Source organism: Gobio gobio (assembly GCF_949357685.1).
Source record: "Gobio gobio genome assembly, chromosome: 15".
Classification (NCBI taxonomy): Eukaryota; Metazoa; Chordata; class Actinopteri; order Cypriniformes; family Gobionidae; genus Gobio; species Gobio gobio.
In genome coordinates, this window is record NC_137108.1 from 53750185 (window position 1) to 53770184 (window position 20000).

The window sequence follows — 20000 nt, forward strand, 5'->3', positions numbered from 1 at the left end:
AGCGATTTATTTGTTATGGAATAATTACTTTATATAATTTTATTTTTATTGGTTTACACACATCACATGTTGTACAGTTAATCTGAGCCGTGCATTAAGTGATCACGGATATTATGGGATGGCTTGATGCAGCGCAAGAGAGGATAATTTGATATTGACTCATAAGAAACTTGAATACTGTCACGTTACAAATTGAATTAAAAATTAAATTACAACATTGAAATAAAAATGTAAAGGGTGTACAAATACTGTATAAAATCGTGAATATAAATAATTGGTAATCATGTTAAAAAAAAAAAACATTTATCATTTATCTATTATAACTTTTATGTTGGTTTGGTCGTTTGGCTGTTTCCTTATAAAGGTTCAGAAATTCGTGGGGGTTTTTTGTGTAATTTGCAACGTTTTTTGCAGGTGGCTTTTTAATTATATGATGTCATTACGTTGCTCTCTTGACGCCAGCCAATCGCTGCATTGCTGATCATGGTTTCGAGTATCGATGCATCTGCCCTCTTCAGGGAAAACAAGAACGCGCAGTGATCTTAGATAATTTAATCCAGATATTTTAATTCAATCCGCAAATTCGTTTGAAGAACCAAATTAGCCAGAGATCAGTTATCACGATTAAAAGATCTGGGATCTGTCAAATCATCTTAGATATTAAGCGAGGTACGAAGAACGGGCCCCAGTTCTTCGTACGTTGCTTATTACATCTGAGATGATTTGACAGATCCCAGATCTTTTAATCGTGATAACTGATCTCTGGCTAATTTGGTTCAAACGAATTTGCTGATTGAATTAAAATATCTGGATTAAATGATCTAAGATCACTGAGCGTTCTTGTGTTCCCTGAAGAGGGCAGATGCATCGATACTCGAAACCACGATCAGCAATGCAGCGATTGGCTGGCGTCAAGACAGCAACGTAATGAAATCATATAATTAAAAAAGCCACCTGGCAGAAAACTTGACACAATAAAAACCCCACGAATTTCTGGACCTTTATAAGGAAACAGCCAAACCACCAAACCAACATACAAGTTATTATAGATAAATGATAAATGTTTTTTTTTTTTTTTTTTAAACATGATTACTAATTATTTATATTCACTATTTTATACAGTATTTGTACACCCCTTACATTTTTATTTCAATGTTGTAATTTAATTTTTAATTCAATTTGCAGCAGATTTGTAACGTGACAGTATTAAAGTTTCTTAACCCTTAATCGCCCCTCAAGTAGGGTTTACGTTTGAGGCCCTTGTGCTCAGATAGACCCCAAACTTTTACAGAGCGATTGCATAAGGAAATATAATTTTTTTACATGGAAAACTATATATCATTTTTTTTTATTTACTTCTCAACTATACATTTATGCTGTGTTTTTGTGGGTATTTGGTAGTTTTTTACCTATTTACTGCACAAATAGATTAGATTAGATTAGATTCAACTTTATTGTCATTACACAAGTACAAGTACAAGGCAACGAAATGCAGTTTAGGTCTAACCAGAAGTGCAATAGCAGCAAGTGCAGGATATACAACGTTTGCATAAGTGCAGGACATGGATATGTACTGAGTATATATAAATGTCTATAAATAGAGAGATGGTTATTACTATAAACAGAATTTACAGGTGAATATGTACAGTGAATAATATACAGATGGTTAATACTATAAACAGAATTTACAGGTGGATATGTACTATGAATATAATATAATATACAGATGGCTATTACTATAAACAGAATTTTACAGATAGAGGTATACAATGATATGTTAGGCTAAAATGAGGAATATGGCAGTGGATTAAGGTAGTGCAATAAATTATGGACAGAAGCTATCCGAAAAAAAGTGTAAAAGTGCAGTGGAAGTGATTGCATATTACAGTTAGAAGTACGGTGCAAAATACAAATGTAAACAGTAGGTACTGTAAATAACAGTCGGCAGTGCAAATGAGCATAATCCAGTTACGGTGTGGTAGTGCAAAATGAATAAGTAAACAGTTGTTACTGTAATAAAGAGTCGGTAGTGCAAATAACAAAGTGAAGGTGGATGTGAGGTAGGAGAGTTATCAGTTTATGAGGGAAGTGGATCAGCGGGGGTTTGAGTTCAGTAAAGAGACAGCTCTGGGAAAAAACTGTTCTTTAGTCTGCTGGGTCCTGGTCCGGTGGATCCTGAAACGCCTGCCGGAGGGCAGGAGAGAAAACAGTCTGTGGGCTGGGTGAGAGGAGTCCTTGAGGATGCTGCGAGCTCGATGCAGGCAGCGTTTCCTCTGGATGTGTTCGATGGCAGGCAGTGGAGTCCCTGTGATGCGCTGGGCAGTTTTCACCACCCGCTGCAGTGCCTTGCGCTCCGCAACAGAGCAGCTCCCATACCATACTGCCACACAGTTGGTCAGGATACTTTCTATTGCGCAGCGGTAGAAGTTCACCAGGATAGCCGAGGAGAGCTGATTCTTCCTCAGTGTCCTCAGGAAGAAGAGGCGCTGGTGAGCCTTCTTGACCAGGCTGGAGGTGTTGGTCGTCCACGACATGTCCGCCGAGATGTGGGTCCCCAGGAACTTGAAACTGGAGACACGTTCAACAGCCATTCCATTGATGTGGATGGTGTCGTGTGTGCCTCTTGACTCCTTCCTGAAGTCCACGATGAGCTCCTTCGTTTTGGTGGTGTTGAGGAGCAGGTTATTATCAGCGCACCATGTGGCCAGGTGCTGGATCTCCTCCCTATAGGCAGTCTCATCGTTGTTGCTGATGAGACCAATCACCGTTGTGTCGTCCGCAAACTTGACGATAGAATTAGATCCATACACAGGCTTGCAGTCGGCGGTGAAGAGGGAGTAGAGAAACGGACTTAGCACACAGCCCTGTGGTACACCAGTGTTGAGTGTGATGGATGTGGAGCAGGTGGATCCTGAACGAACATTCTGGGGTCTGTCGGTTAGGAAGTCCAAAATCCAGTTGCACATTGAGGTATTGATGCCCAGGTCTCCAAGTTTGGCTATTAACTTGGTTGGGATGACAGTGTTGAATGCTGAGCTGAAGTCAACAAACAGCATGCGTGCGTAAGTGTTCTTATTGTCCAGGTGAGTGAGCACAGAGTGCAGTGCCATGGAAACGGCATCCTCTGTGCTCCTATTGCTGCGGTAGGCAAACTGGTGTGAGTCCAATGTGGATGGTAGAGAGTCTTTTAGGTGTTCCAGGACCAGCCGCTCAAAGCACTTCATGACGATGGGTGTGAGTGCTACAGGGCGGTAGTCATTAGGGCACCTCGGGTTAGAGTGTTTTGGCACTGGCACAATGGACGTGCGTTTAAAGCATGAAGGTACAGCTGCTTGGGCAAGAGACAGGTTGAAAATGTCTGTAAAAACCTCAGCGAGCTGCTCCGCACATGCCCTGAGAACACGACCAGGGATGTTGTCTGGTCCAGCAGCCTTGTGCGCGCTGATCCGGCTCAGTGACTTGCAGACATCTGTGGAGGAGAGTGTGATTGGTGGGTCAGCTGAGGGTTTTGAGCTTGGTGGCAGTTTCTCTGTTGTCTCTTTCAAAACGAGCGTAAAAGTGATTTAGCTCGTTCAGGAAGTTGACATCAGTGGCTGCGGGGGTGGAGTGGGGGGGTTTGTAGTCACTGATGGCCTGGATGCCCTGCCACATGCGTCGAGGGTCAGAGTTGGAAAAGTGACCCTCTATCTTTAGCTTGTAGCAGTGCTTGGCCTTTTTGATGCCCCTCTTCAGGTTTGCTCTGGATGCGCTGTAGGCTTGTGCATCTCCTGATCTGAAGGCAGTATTGCGTGACTTCAGCAGGAGTCGAACTTCCCTGTTCATCCATGGCTTCTGATTTGGGTATGTGGTGATCTGTTTCTGGGTTGTAACACTGTCAATGGTGGTATTGATATGATCCAATACAGAGGAGGTGTAGGAGTCAATGTCCGTGTGAGCGCCACTGGTGGCTTGAGAAGCAAACACACTCCAGTCTGTGTGTAGAAACCTTTCCTGGAGTGTGGAATCAACCCCCGCAGGCCACACCTTGATGGTTTTCATTGATGGCTTCACACGGTTGATGAGGGGTGAATATTTGGGGATGAGGAACAAAGAGATGTGGTCTGACTGTCCCAGGTGGGGGAGGGGTGTCGCAACGTAAGCTCCCGCCATGTTTGTGTACACGTGGTCTAAGGTTTTGTTTCCTCTGGTGTGGCAGGAAACATGCTGGTGAAACTTGGGTAGCACTGACTTTAAGTTTGAATGATTAAAGTCACCTGCAACAATAAAAGCAGCTTCCGGGTGATCAGTCTGTTGTTTACTGATGGCTGCATGAAGTTCTTTCATAGCAAGCTTGGCATCAGCATCCGGGGGAATATAGGCTGCAGTTATAATGGTGGAAGTGAACTCTCGCGGCAGATAAAACGGTCTACATTTAACCATGAGAAACTCCAGGTTAGCTGAACAATGACTCCCAACAATAACAGAGTTTGTGCACCAGGCTTTGTTAATGTAAATGCACAATCCACCACCTCTGGTCTTACCGGAGCCATCTAATGTTCTATCCGCCCGGAGCGTGTGGCATCCCGCTAGCTCAATAGCGGTGTCCGGTATTCCGCCGTTTAGCCAGGTTTCCGTGAAGATTAGGACGTTACAGTTCAAAAGTTTCTTGCTGTGTGTGATGCTGAGTCGAATCTCCTCCATTTTGTTCACTAGCGACCGTACATTGGCAAGGAAAATACTGGGTAAAGAGAGCCGATGTGGGGTAAGCCTTAGCTTTAGCCTTAGCTTAGCTCTCAGACCACCGCGTCTTCCCCGCCTTTGTTTACGATCTCGGCGCCGCCTGCGAGCACTTCCGCCCGGCCGGGCAGAGTGCATAGCCTCGGGTGTTCTAGCGATCTCAGGAAGGAGTCGAAGATTGTCCATAAAACTGTCGGAAATTCGCAAACCAATATCCAAAATCTCACCACGGGTGTACGATGTTAAGGCACAACTATTCTGAACGAACAGACCCGAGATGAGCAGGAAAAATACCGCAAAATTGCAGAATCTGGAGAGACCCGGAGCCTCGCGAACTACTCGCGCCGCCATCTTGGGTTGGCCCAAAAAAAAATTGACAAAAAAAGTGAAAAAAATGTATTTTTTACACTTTCCCATTCATTTTCAATGTGGGGTCAATCTGACCCCGAGGGACTTAAACGGTAAAAAATTTTTTACACACCTTTAGAACAACCAAATCAAGCCCAGATTTTTTGTGCATGTTTAGATTATTTAGGAAAAGTCACCGAGTCTCATGGCCCTGAGATGAAGGGAACACTTTTAAAAAATGGAGGAAAAGTCCAGTGGGGTCAGCTGGACCCCAAGGGACGATTAAGGGTTAAGGATCAAGATCAAATTATCTGCATCTCTTGCGCTGCATGAAGCCACTCCCATAATATCTGTGATCACTTAAATTAATTTATGACATAGTTAAATACTTAACTATGTCATAAATTGGCTCATTAAAAATCATTTTTTTATGAAAAAATCACTTGAATGATGATCTTAAATAAATATAAATAGTTTTTGGACATTGCTCTATGTGTTAGGGATAGAATACCGCCATCTGTAGGTTTGTGGAAAAACTTTAGGAATTATAGTTAAAGAGAAAGAGAGAGCAATGAGCACATTATCCAATAGAGGTCCATAGGGAAGTTATGCAAAAGTTAAGCTGCCTTTCATCTTTCTTTTATTTGCCCTTTTCCCTCTCTTTCTCATGATTGTTCCATGTTGCATTTGTGCTCTAGTATTTGTCCTTCATTTATGTATGGAATTTTTTCAGATTTATGCCAGTTTTGTTGATTTTATTTGCCAGTTTCTATAAAAATGCTCTCTGTTGCAGTCACACACATGTGTGTGTTTATGTGTGTGTGTGTGCGTGTGTGTATGAGACAGAAAGTTCGTTCCACTTTGTGTTTATGCTCTAGGACCAGATCTTGATATAAATGTAGACATTTTCAGATTTATACTGGATTTAGTTGATTTTTTTTTTACAAACAAAGTGAAAAAAAAGCATTTTTTACATTTTCCCATTCATTGCCAAAATCCAAAAAAATGCTCCAGACACCTGTGTTTGTGTTTGTGTGTGTGTGCGTGTGAGTGAACATGCTTGTTCCATATTGCATTTGTGCTCTAGTATTAGTACTTCATTTATGTATGAAAATCTTTCAGATTTATGCGTTTTGTTGATTTTATTTGCCAGTTTCTATAAAAATGCTCTCTGTTGCAGTCACACACATGTGTGTGTTTGTGTGTGTGTGCGTGTGTGTATGAGACAGAAAGTTCGTTCTACTTTGTGTTTATGCTCTAGGACCAGACCTTGATATAAATGTGGAAATTTTCAGATTTATACTGGATTTAGTAAAAAAAAATTGACAAAAAAAGTGAAAAAAATGTATTTTTTACACTTTCCCATTCATTTTCAATGTGGGGTCAATCTGACCCCGAGGGACTTAAACGGTAAATTTTTTTTTACACACCTTTAGAACAACCAAATCAAGCCCAGATTTTTTGTGCATGTTTAGATTATTTAGGAAAAGTCACCGAGTCTCATGGCCCTGAGATGAAGGGAACACTTTTAAAAAATGGAGGAAAAGTCCAGTGGGGTCAGCTGGACCCCAAGGGACGATTAAGGGTTAAGGATCAAGATCAAATTATCTGCATCTCTTGCGCTGCATGAAGCCACTCCCATAATATCTGTGATCACTTAAATTAATGCACGGCTCATATTAACTGTACAACATGTGTGTAAACCTCCAATAAAATGATAAAGTAATTATTCCATCACAAATAAATCGCTCAATCAAATGGCTGTGTCTATATTATTATATACAACATTATAATATTATATACATTCTCATATACATATACAATATAAAATTTTTATATTATTATTATTATTTAAAATTATTATTATTGCCCCTGGTTCAGTAATGAACTCTTGTAATAAAGTAGCAGTGGCTGGGACAGATTTTAAGTATCACCTCAAGATGCAATCTAATCCTGTTTACATGAAATAAGCCACTCGAGCAGGTTTAAGCTTACGGACCTGTTACTATGACAGCAAGTCCAGGATGAGCTTCGAAGAACCAAACAATCCGAGATCATGTCAAATCGTCAACAATCAAATCCAGCTAACTGAGTTAGCGACGTACGAAGAACGGGCCCCAGGTCTGTTGAGGGTATGGATGTTTCACATGTCACTGTAGTGTCTGACACAAAGTCTCCTTCAGAGAGTGTTTGCCTAAGTGATAATTTAATGATGGATGTAGAGCAGGCTGTTTTCAAAACACCCTTAAAGAGGAAAAAGAATGACAGTTTCAGAATCAAAACAAGCTAGAAAAACAGAAAATGAAAAGGAATCTGATGTGGATGATATTGGCAATGAGAGTGATTTTTCTGATTCTGGTGCGTCAAATTGTTCTCAGAGTGAATGGACATGTCAAGATTATGACAGTGATGAAATCAGGAAGTTTTTAAAAATGACAAAAAATCTGAGGGGTGTACAGGTAGCTGACTATTTTCCAGACATTAAACGTTTTGTAGAAAACACTAGGACTTTCATGAGTGAGGGGTGTTTCTCAAATAAGGAAGTGTATCGTTTGAAAAAAATTGTCATCAAACTTCAACAACTGAATAATTAATGGCAGTAAACTGGCCTAAATTACTAGCCCATATTGGCTGCTTTTTTCTTTATGGTTTATTTTTTCTTTTTCATATGGGTGACATTCGCATTGCATCCCTGAATGTAAATGGAGCTAGGGATTGTATAAAACGGGCTGCTCGATATGAAACTATGAATCAGAAGAAAATTGATGTTTTATTTGTGCAGGAAACACAGTGATATAACAAATTCTATTGAATGGACTAAAGAATTTAAAGGTCTCTCTTTTTTAAGTCATAAAACCTCACTTAGTGGAGGTGTTGCCATTTTATTTGCAAGTAGTTTTTCTCCTTTTTCTTGTGATATGGAAGAGGTTGTAAAAGGCAGACTGCTAAAGATTCGAGCCCAGTTTGAGAACCATACCTTTGTTTTTATTTGTGTGTATGCACCAACCCTAGCAGCAGAAAGAATGGTTTTTTTAGATACTCTCTGTGAAACTTTGTATAAATGTAATTCTGAAGAACATTTATTTCTAGGTGGAGACTTTAATTGTGTCGAAAGTAATATGGACAGAAATCATGTAGAACCACATTTACTTTCTCGTAAACGACTAATTCAAATTATTGAAACAAATGATTTATGTGATGTATGGAGGAGTCTAAATGGGAATTTAAAGCAGTACACATGGGTACATGCCCGTGATAACACATTGTCTTTGGCAAGACTAGATCGATTCTATAGTTTTAAACATCAGCTAAGTATTTTTAAGAATTGTTTCATAACCCCAATTGGGTTTTCAGATCACAGCCTTGTTATATGTACAGTAACTTTAAACTCTGTAAAGCCAAAAAGTGCTTATTGGCATTTTAATACAAATTTACTAAGTGATGCACATTTTAAAGATACTTTTACTTTTTTTTGGGACAATTTTAGGAATGAAAAAGATCAGTTTCAGTCTTTACAAAAATGGTGGGAGTTTGGTAAAATACAAATTAAGCAATTATGTCAACAGTACACTTACAATGTCACAAAAGATATGATTAAATCTATAAAAATTTTAGAAGATGAAATTCTGAATTTTCAAGAAGTGGCACAGTTAAGTGGAAGTCAAACGTATATTGAATCCCTTTTTTAAAAAAAATCTGTGTTGTCTGATATACAAAGAGTGAAAGCACAGGGGGCACTAGTTCGATCTCGTTTTAAAGATATAGACCAGATGGATATACCATCAAAATTCTTCTTTAGTCTGGAAAAAAAGAACGTTCAAAAACGCTTTATACATTCCTTATTTTCTGAAACCGGTTCTCTTTTATCAGATCCTACTGAAATTCGGAAAAGAGCAATCAGTTTTTATGAAGAGCTGTATAGCTGTGAGCACAAGGAAGATCAGGTTGTTGAGCAGTGTTTTTATGAAGGGCTACCAAAGGTCTCTGAAGACGCTAATGCAGCACTCAAGAGAGCTATAGGCCTGAGTGAACTGCATGAAGCTCTCCAAAGTATGGAGAATGGCAAGGCTCCTGGGATAGATGGAATCCCAGTTGAGTTCTATAAAGCCTTTTGGCCTGTGATAGGGGAGGATCTGCTAGCAGTTCTCAGTGACAGTCTAGTCGGAGGACTTCTGCCACTGAGCTGTAGAAGAGCGGTCCTTACCCTTTTGCCAAAAAAAGGTGACGTGAGAGACATAAAAAACTGGCGACCTGTATCTTTATTGTGCTGTGACTATAAAGTGTTATCAAAAGTGTTAGCTACTAGACTAGGAAGGGTTTTGGAGGAAGTAATCCACCCTGGTCAATCGTACTGTGTACCTGGCAGATCAATTTTTGACAACAATCATTTAATAAGAGATTTTTTTTAATGTTTCTAAATTATTGGGTATAGATATGGGTTTGATTTCCTTAGACCAGGAGAAAGCGTTTGATTGCGTAGAACATGGCTATTTATGGAGGACTTTAGATGCATTTGGTTTTAGTTCTGATTTTATAGGTTATGTTAAAATTTTATATAATGACATTGAAAGTGTACTGAAAGTTAACGGTGGCTTATGTGCTCCTTTTAAAGTATGTCGTGGTGTGAGACAGGGGTGTTCTTTGTCAGGAATACTTTATACATTGTCAATAGAACCACTTTTAAATAATTTAAGAAGAGTTTTAGAAGGGGTATCCTTACAAGCCAGTCATTTCTGTTTATCAGCCTATGCTGATGACGTTATTATAATACTCAATAAACAAAATGATGTGCATTTATTATCAAAAACATTGAGTGACTTTGAAATTATTTCTTCAGCAAGAATTAATTGGGGTAAAAGTGAAGCAGTGCTGGTTGGAAAATGGGAAAGAGATGTACCATTACTCCCAAATGGCTTAAGTTGGAAAAGAGATGGTTTAAAATATTTGGGAGTGTTTTTAGGAGAGGACACAATTGTTCAAAAGAACTGGGAAGGAATAATTGAAAAAGTTAAAGGTCGTCTCAAGAAGTGGAAATGGATTGTTAAAAATCTATCATATAGAGGACGTACTTTGATTATTAATAACTTAGTAGCCTCTTCTTTGTGGCATCGACTGGCTTGTATGGATCCACCTGTGTGGTTACTTACAAAAATTCAGTCTCTTTTAGTCGTTTTTGTTTTGGGAAGGGATGCATTGGATTCCTCATAATGTCTTGTATTTGCCTAAAGAAGAAGGAGGGCAAGGACTTGTTCATTTGCAAAGTCGGGCTGCAGCTTTTAGATTGCATTTTATTCAACGTTTTATTGCTGGACCAGAAAATTTATGTTGGAGGCCATTGGCTAGTGTGATTTTAAGGACTGCTGAAGGATTGTGTTTGGACAAATCATTGTTCTTGTTAGATCCCGGAAAAGTAAATACATCCAGGATGCCGGAGTTTTACAGAAATCTTTTTAAAGTATGGAACCTTTTTAACGTGAAAAGAGCTGACACTGCAATTTCTCTATTCTGGTTCATGAAAGAGCCTTTGATCTATGGCTCACGTTTGGACATTCTGGGCGAATGCGGAGCATTGACTGCAACATTTATTAAAGCCAAAATTTTAACACTTGAATGTTTAATAATTGGAAATGTCAATGAGGTTGCTAATTGTTTGAATGTTAAATCTGTTCGAGTTGTTGCAAAGCTACTACAAAAATTACAGTCAATTTTTAAAACAGAGGAAAAAATTATGATTCAAGATTATTGTAAGGGGGAGTTAATCCCAGATGAGAGAGATTTTTTTCCAAACTTGCTGCTTTCACCAAAGTTGGGTGAAACAATGGGGTTTTTTTTGGACACTGAGAAATGTACAGATATGGATCTGTATGAAAGTAGTGGGAAACAATGGTATAAAGCCTGTGTAAAATCTTTTAATAAGAAGGGCTTAAATGGAAGAATTGATTCACCATGGCGTGATGTTTTTAAAATGAGCAAAGATGCTAAACCTGAGTGGAGACCTGTTCTCTCTCTCTCAGGCATGACCATTGGACAGTGAAATGCTCGTTGGGTCAGCAGGATCTGACAAAAACAGGTGGTGAAGAAAAGACACCTGTTAACTGCAAAAGAATAAAGAATTAAGGTGAAGAATTAAGGGTGAAACCATCAGGAACCCTTTAGTCTCCAGCGCCACCATTTTCCAGAGCTGAACCTACCTGGAGTCTCCAGAAGTGAAGGTGTCAGGATCTCAGAGACTTCAGTTAGGGAAAGAATCCTAAAAAATGACCCCCACTAGATAAGAATCACAAGCTGAAGTGTTGTAAAATACATGAAGAAGGTTTTTTTATAGGCTTTCTGGACAGATAGGTTGAGAGTGACTCTTGAAGGACCAGCACCACATCCTCTAGTACCACTGTTTGAAGAATTCATCTTCCAGAATCTGGCAGTACGTTTTGGGAGTTCATTTTTAGTCCATCTCTGCAAAACGGACTTCAGGATGGACTAAAATGAACTCCCAAAACGTACTGCCAGATTCTGGAAGATGAATTCTTCAAACAGTGGTACTAGAGGATGTGGTGCTGGTCCTTCAAGAGTCATTCTCAACCTATAAAACCTATAAAGCCTATAAAAAAGCAGGCTTCATGTATTTTACAACACTTCAGCTTGTGATTCTTATCTAGTGGGGGTCATTTTTTAGGATTCTTTACCTAACTGAAGTCTCTGAGATCCTGACACCTGCACTTCTGGAGACTCCAGGTAGGTTCAGCTCTGGAAAATGGTGGCGCTGGAGACTAAAGGGTTCCTGATGGTTTCACCCTTAATTCTTCACCTTAATTCTTCATTCTTTTGCAGTTAACAGGTGTCTTTTCTTCACCACCTGTTTTTGTCAGATCCTGCTGACCCAACGAGCATTTCACTGTCCAATGGTCATGCCTTAACTGCAATGTCTAGTATTGCATTAGTATTGCATCCTTCTCATGGGCATTTAATACTTTTTGACTTTTAAGTCTGAGTTAAATCTCTTTTTTGGCTCAGTTTATCTGTAAAAGAAAACATGCCTAATAATTCTGCACACCTGAATATAAGGTGATTTTCATTTCCAGCCTTCATGAACAATTATATATCACTTATACATTATTAAATACTAAATCAATAGTAGTTATTAGGATTACTGTGGTTTGGAATTGGTCAAATGTGCCTGGAAAAAAAATATGATCAGAAAATCAACGTGCCTAATAATTCTGCACTCCCTGTATAAGCCACCGTTAGCTAAACGAGTTGGAGACTTACAGTGGCGAATTCTTCATGGAATTATTGCTGTTAATGCTTTTATTTCGGTTTTAAATCCAAGTGTTAGCCAAGATTGTCCTTTTTGTTTTGAAAGAGAGACTGTTTTTCACACTTTTATGCAATGTTCAAGACTGAAGCCTCTGTTTTATGTTTTACAAAGTCTTTTTAATTGTTTTAATGAGGAATTTTCTGTGCAAATTTTTATTTTGGGTTTTAAATATGTACAAAAAAGAAAGCAAGAATGTCAATTGTTGAATTTTATTTTAGGTCAAGCCAAAATGTCTGTTTATGTCAGTAGAAAGGATAAAATTGAGCACAATAGAGAATGTAATGTGGAAAAGGTATTTGCTGCTTTGATTAAAGCAAGACTGTCAATTGAATTTCTTTTTTACAAAACCATGAACTCTTTAACTGTGTTTGAAGAAATATGGTGTCATAAAGGAGCTTTATGTTCTGTTGATGAAAATGAACTGCACTTTGCACTTTTTGTATAGAATGGATTTTTAAGATGTTTGTGTAAAAGTGTTTTGGTTTGATTTTATGTCAATAAAGTTTTTGAAAAATCAAAATCTCTCTCTCTCACACACTCTCTCTCTCTCTCTCACACACACTCTCTCTCTCTCTCTCACACACTCTCTCTCTCACACTCTCTCTCTCTCTCTCTCACACTCTCTCTCTCTCTCTCTCTCTCTCCCTCTCTCTCTCTCTCTCTCTCTCTCTCTCTCTCTCTCTCTCTCTCTCTCTCACACACTCTCTCTCTCACACTCTCTCTCTCTCTCTCTCTCTCTCTCTCTCTCTCTCTCTCTCTCTCTCTCTCACACACACTCTCTCAAGATTCAAGATTCAAATAGCTTTATTGGCATATTGAAAGAAATCTTTACATTGCCAAAGCATTCATAACACTATACGATAAAAATGAATAAATAATAAAAAATAAAATAGAAATGACATGAAAATAAACAGCAGTAAAAAGTCTAATCTTCTAATATTTCCACAGTTGGTAACTGTGTCCTGCTGGAGGCTCTTTTGTCGTGGCAGGACCTCACGTATCGGGCAGCAGGTGTGCGTTCGCTGGGCTTTCTCCTAGCAGGAGTGGGAGTTTGTCCATATTTGATTTTTGAAGGAAGTCTGGCTGATGGGTTGTGAAAAGGGGATAGAAAGTGTCTCTAATATTTTTATAATTGGGGCAGAATGTCAAGAAGTGTAGCTCTGTTTCCAGCTGATTCTCTGTGCAGTGAGGACACAGTCGCTCCTCCTTGGGCAGCCAGGTCTGTCTGTGTCTGCCTGTCTCTCTGCTCAGACTGTCTGTCTGCCAGGTCTGTCTGTGTCTGCCTGTCTCTATGCTCACACTTTCTGTCTGTGTCTGCCTGACTCTATGTTCAGACTGTCTGTCTGTCTGTCTGTCTGTGTCTGCCTGTCTCTATGCTCAGACTGTCTGTCTGTCTGTCTGTGTCTGCCTGTCTCTATGCTCAGACTGTCTGTCTGCCAGGTCTGTCTGTGTCTGCCTGTCTCTATGCTCACACTGTCTGTCTGTGTCTGCCTGACTCTATGTTCAGACTGTCTGTCTGTCTGTCTGTCTGTCTGTGTCTGCCTGTCTCTATGCTCACACTGTCTGTCTGTGTCTGCCTGTCTCTATGCTCAGACTGTCTGTCTGTCTGTCTGTCTGTGTCTGCCTGTCTCTATGCTCAGACTGTCTGTCTGCCTGTCTCTCTGCTCAGACTGTCTGTCTGCCAGGTCTGTCTGTGTCTGCCTGTCTCTATGCTCAGACTGTCTGTCTGCCAGGTCTGTCTGTGTCTGCCTGTCTCTCTGCTCAGACTGTCTGTCTGCCAGGTCTGTCTGTGTCTGCCTGTCTCTCTGCTCAGACTGTCTGTCTGCCAGGTCTGTCTGTGTCTGCCTGTCTCTATGCTCAGACTGTGTTCACTGAGTCTGTACATGCTCAGGACTTTCCTCAGTTTAGGGTCACTCACTTTACTCAGGTATCCTGCCAATTCATAATTTCTGTTCAGGGCCAAATAGCATTCCAGTTTACTCTGTTTGTCTGTTGCGTCTGTCCAATGTTTGAGGTATTTTTCTTTTTGTGTTTGGATGATTTGGTTTGGTCTGGCTGTGTTTTTATTGTCTGTTTGTGACGTTACCTCTAAGACCAATCGGCCGAGGGCGTTGTTCTCTGGCTTCAGCTCTTGGTAGGTCAGGGCTTTGTGATGGAGGGTCTGTTCATCGCTATTTTTTAAATGGGCATGGAATTGAATGGCTCTTTTTTGAATGGTTATCACAAGGGGGTATAGTCCTAATTCTGCTCTACAGGCATTATTTGGGGTTTTGCGCTGAACTCGCAGCAAGATTTTGCACAGCTCGGTCTGCAGAGTCTCTATTGGGTGTTTGTCCCATGTGGAGAACTCTTGGTCTGTGAGTCTCTATTGGGTGTTTGTCCCATGTGGAGAACTCTTGGTCTGCAGAGTCTCTATTGGGTGTTTGTCCCATGTGGAGAACTCTTGGTCTGTGAGTCTCTATTGGGTGTTTGTCCCATGTGGAGAACTCTTGGTCTGTGAGTCTCTATTGGGTGTTTGTCCCATGTGGAGAACTCTTGGTCTGCAGAGTCTCTATTGGGTGTTTGTCCCATGTGGAGAACTCTTGGTCTGTGAGTCTCTATTGGGTGTTTGTCCCATGTGGAGAACTCTTGGGTGTTTGTCCCATGTGGAGAACTCTTGGTCTGCAGAGTCTCTATTGGGTGTTTGTCCCATGTGGAGAACTCTTGGTCTGTGAGTCTCTATTGGGTGTTTGTCCCATGTGGAGAACTCTTGGTCTGTGAGTCTCTATTGGGGGTTTGTCCCATGTGGAGAACTCTTGGTCTGTGAGTCTCTATTGGGGGTTTGTCCCATGTGGAGAACTCTTGGTCTGTGAGTCTCTATTGGGTGTTTGTCCCATGTGGAGAACTCTTGGTCTGTGAGTCTCTATTGGGTGTTTGTCCCATGTGGAGAACTCTTGGTCTGTGAGTCTCTATTGGGTGTTTGTCCCATGTGGAGAACTCTTGGTCTGCAGAGTCTCTATTGGGTGTTTGTCCCATGTGGAGAACTCTTGGTCTGCAGTCTCTATTGGGTGTTTGTCCCATGTGGAGAACTCTTGGTCTGCAGAGTCTCTATTGGGTGTTTGTCCCATGTGGAGAACTCTTGGTCTGCAGAGTCTCTATTGGGTGTTTGTCCCATGTGGAGAACTCTTGGTCTGCAGAGTCTCTATTGGGTGTTTGTCCCATGTGGAGAACTCTTGGTCTGCAGAGTCTCTATTGGGTGTTTGTCCCATGTGGAGAACTCTTGGTCTGCAGAGTCTCTATTGGGTGTTTGTCCCATGTGGAGAACTCTTGGTCTGTGAGTCTCTATTGGGTGTTTGTCCCATGTGGAGAACTCTTGGTCTGTGAGTCTCTATTGGGTGTTTGTCCCATGTGGAGAACTCTTGGGTGTTTGTCCCATGTGGAGAACTCTTGGTCTGCAGAGTCTCTATTGGGTGTTTGTCCCATGTGGAGAACTCTTGGTCTGTGAGTCTCTATTGGGTGTTTGTCCCATGTGGAGAACTCTTGGTCTGTGAGTCTCTATTGGGGGTTTGTCCCATGTGGAGAACTCTTGGTCTGTGAGTCTCTATTGGGGGTTTGTCCCATGTGGAGAACTCTTGGTCTGTTAGTCTCTATTGGGTGTTTGTCCCATGTGGAGAACTCTTGGTCTGCAGAGTCTCTATTGGGTGTTTGTCCCATGTGGAGAACTCTTGGTCTGCAGTCTCTATTGGGTGTTTGTCCCATGTGGAGAACTCTTGGTCTGCAGAGTCTCTATTGGGGGTTTGTCCCATGTGGAGAACTCTTGGTCTGTTAGTCTCTATTGGGTGTTTGTCCCATGTGGAGAACTCTTGGTCTGCAGTCTCTATTGGGTGTTTGTCCCATGTGGAGAACTCTTGGTCTGCAGAGTCTCTATTGGGTGTTTGTCCCATGTGGAGAACTCTTGGTCTGCAGAGTCTCTATTGGGTGTTTGTCCCATGTGGAGAACTCTTGGTCTGCAGAGTCTCTATTGGGTGTTTGTCCCATGTGGAGAACTCTTGGTCTGCAGAGTCTCTATTGGGTGTTTGTCCCATGTGGAGAACTCTTGGTCTGCAGAGTCTCTATTGGGTGTTTGTCCCATGTGGAGAACTCTTGGTCTGTGAGTCTCTATTGGGTGTTTGTCCCATGTGGAGAACTCTTGGTCTGTGAGTCTCTATTGGGTGTTTGTCCCATGTGGAGAACTCTTGGACTGTGAGTCTCTATTGGGTGTTTGTCCCATGTGGAGAACTCTTGGACTGTGAGTCTCTATTGGGTGTTTGTCCCATGTGGAGAACTCTTGGTCTGTGAGTCTCTATTGGGTGTTTGTCCCATGTGGAGAACTCTTGGACTGTGAGTCTCTATTGGGTGTTTGTCCCATGTGGAGAACTCTTGGACTGTGAGTGGACCCCAGACTTCACTCCCGTACAGCGCGATGGGCTCTATTACGGTTTTCATTATTTTTAGCCAGATTCTGATAGGGATGTCAATTTGAGTATTTCTCTTAATTGCATAAAAAGCTCTCCGTGCCTTTTCTCTCAAGTCTTTAACCACTTTTTTAAAATTTCCTGTGTTGCTAATATTTATGCCAAGGTAAGTGTAATCCTGCGTGTGTTCGAGGGGCATGTGGCCTAATTTAAAACTATGATGTTGGTCTTGGCGTCTGGGTCTTTTTTGGAAAATCATTATTTTAGTCTTTTTGGGGTTAACTGACAGAGCCCATGACTGACAGAAGTTGTTTAGGAGGTCTATATGCTGCTGCAGACCCTGTTTAGTGGGAGACAGCAGCACCAGATCATCAGCAAACAGAAGGCACTTGACCTCAGTGTCCAGTAGAGTAAGGCCAGGGGCCGCAGACTGATCCAGGGCCTGCGCTAGCTCATTTATGTAGATATTGAACAGTGCCGGACTTAAACTGCAGCCCTGTCTCACTCCACGACTCTGAGAGAGGAATTCTGTGTGTTTGTTACCAATTTTAACTGCAAATTTGTTGTTGGTGTACATTGATTTGATTATGTCATATGTTTTTCCTCCGATGCCGCACTGGATTAATTGAAGAAAAAGGCCTTCGTGCCAAATGGAGTCAAAAGCTTTGTTGAAGTCAACAAAACATGAGAAAATTTCCCTTTTGTTTTGGTTGATTTGCTTGTCGATTAAGGTATGGAGAGTGTATATATGGTCTGATGTGCGATATTTTGGTTGGAAGCCAATTTGACATTTGCTCAGAACATTTCTGTCTCTGAGAAAATGGGCTAGTCTGCCGTTTAGGATGTTGCAGAAGAGTTTGCCTAGGTTGCTGTTTACACATATACCACGGTAGTTACTAGGGTCAAATCCGTCTCCGTTTTTATGTATTGGTGTAATAAGACCTTTGTTCCAAATGTTGGGAAATATACCTAAACTCAGGATGATGTTGAAGAGCTTGAGAATGGCTAATTTTAATTTGTGGTCTGTGTATTTAATCATTTCATTTAGGATGCCGTCGACACCACAGGCTTTTTTGCGATTTGAGGGTTTGTATTTTGTCTAATAGTTCGGCTAGTGTTATTGGTGAGTCTAAGGGGTTCTGGTAGTCTTTGATGGTTGATTCTAAAACCTTTAGTTTGTCAGACAGGGCATTTTGCTCCTGATTTTTGTTGACATTACTAAAAAGGTTGGAGAAGTGGTTTATCCAAACATCTCCATTCTGAATGGCTAGTTCTTGATGGGAAGATTTGTTCAGTGTGTTCCAATGTTTCCAGAAGTGGTTGGATTCTAAGGATTCTTCAATTTCCCTGAGTTGAATTTTTGTGTTTTGTTCTTTTTTCTTTCTTAAAGTATTTCTATATTGTTTAAGTTTTTCGTGATAGAGGTGACGGATGTTCTCATTGTCAGCATCTCTGTGTTTCTGATTGGATAGGATTCTTAATTCTTTCCTAAGTTTTTTGCAGTCATTGTCAAACCATTTCTCAGTGGCATGTGGTCTTTTTGGTTTTCTTTTGGTGTGTTTTAGGTTGGATAATGTTGCTGATACCTCAAATATTCTGTTCAGCTTGTCTACTGCTAGGTTTGTACCTTCACTATTGTGTGGGAAAGGAGTGGCAAGGAATTGATCTAATAGGACTTGTATTTTCGGTTGACTAATTGTACTTAGATATGAATCTTTGCTGTTTTGTTTCCATCTATACATGTTTCTAAATGAGTGGAGCTGGGTTTGTTTAGATGCTTCTTGGTTGGCATTGCTCTGTTTAAGTAGAGGGTTGTTTTACTGTGGTCTGATAGTGGGCTTAGTGGGCTGACTGTGAATGCTCTGAGGGAGTTTAGGTTAAGGTCTGTCAGAAAATAGTCGACTGTACTGCTACCGAGAGATGAGCTGTAGGTGTATCTACCGTAGGAATCTCCTCGAAGTCTGCCGTTGACTAGGAACAGACCTAGTGTGCGACACAGATGAAGAAGATGCGTTCCGCTTTTGTTTGTTGTTTTGTCATAATTGTGTCTCTGTGTGTGTATAGGTGTGTGGAGGACGTCTCCTCCAGGCAGGTGTTTGTCCCCCTGAGAGTTGAGTGTGTCCAGTTCTTCACCTGTTCTGGCATTCAGGTCTCCACAGAGCAGCACGCTTCCCTGTGACTGGAAGTAATTACTAATAGTAGACTAATAGATAATAGTAAATCTCTCTCTCTCACACACACACACACACACACACACACTCTCTCTCTCTTTCTCTCTCTCTCTCACACACACACTCTCTTTCTCTCTCTCTCTTACACACACACTCTCTTTCTCTCTCTCACACACACACACACACACACACACACACACACACACACACACACACACACACACACACACACACACACACACACACACACACACATACACACACTCTTTCTCTCTTTCTCTCACACACACACTCTCTCTCTCTCTCGCACACACACACTCTTTCTCTCTTTCTCTCTCACACACACACACACACACTCTCTTTCTCTCACACACACATTTACATTTACATTTAGTCATTTAGCAGACGCTTTTATCCAAAGCGACTTACAAATGAGAGCAAAAGAAGCAACTAGAACAGTCAAGGGCAACAGTATGCAAGTGCTGTAACAAGTCTCAGTTAATCTAGCTCAGAACACAGGCTAGATTTTTTTTTTTTTTTTTTTTTATAAATTGGACAGACAGAAAATGAATAGAATGATAAGTGCTATTCTTGATTGGTCAGGTGCCGATGGAAGAGATGTGTCTTTAGGCGTTTTTTGAAAATGGTTACCGACTCGGCCGCACGAATTGAGATAGACAGGTCATTCCACCAGGTGGGAACAGCACAGGAAAAGCTCTCTGGTATGGCACCACAAGGCGTCGTTCACTAGCAGAACGTATGTTCCTGGAGGGTGTGTAAGTCTGAACGAGCGAGTTTAGGTATATTGGTGCAGAGCCAGTGGTTGCTTTGAAGGCGAGCACCAGTGCCTTGAATTTGATGCGAGCGGCTATTGGTAGCCAGTGCAGTCTGATGAAGAGAGTTGTGACGTGTGCTCTCTTCGGCTCATTAAAGACCAACCTCGCCGCTGCATTCTGGATCAGTTGCAAGGGTTTGATAGTGCATGCCGGAAGGCCCGCTAGAAGAGCATTACAGTAG

General features: G+C 41.1%; 1 protein-coding gene across 1 annotated transcript in view; it reads left to right on the forward strand.

Moving 5' to 3' along the window:
- The window catches only part of azi2 (5-azacytidine induced 2), a gene marked incomplete at its 3' end in the record, with an annotated part of 48763 nt that extends 29772 nt beyond the window's left edge, over positions 1-18991 (forward strand). The window contains exons 8-12 of the mRNA XM_079838160.1: positions 8935-9249; positions 13328-13390; positions 13647-13716; positions 18378-18431; positions 18877-18991. Coding sequence (XP_079694286.1) covers positions 8935-9249; positions 13328-13390; positions 13647-13716; positions 18378-18431; positions 18877-18991 — 617 coding nt within the window. The remainder of the gene's footprint in view (positions 1-8934; positions 9250-13327; positions 13391-13646; positions 13717-18377; positions 18432-18876) is intronic.
- Positions 18992-20000: the final 1009 nt, after the last annotated feature.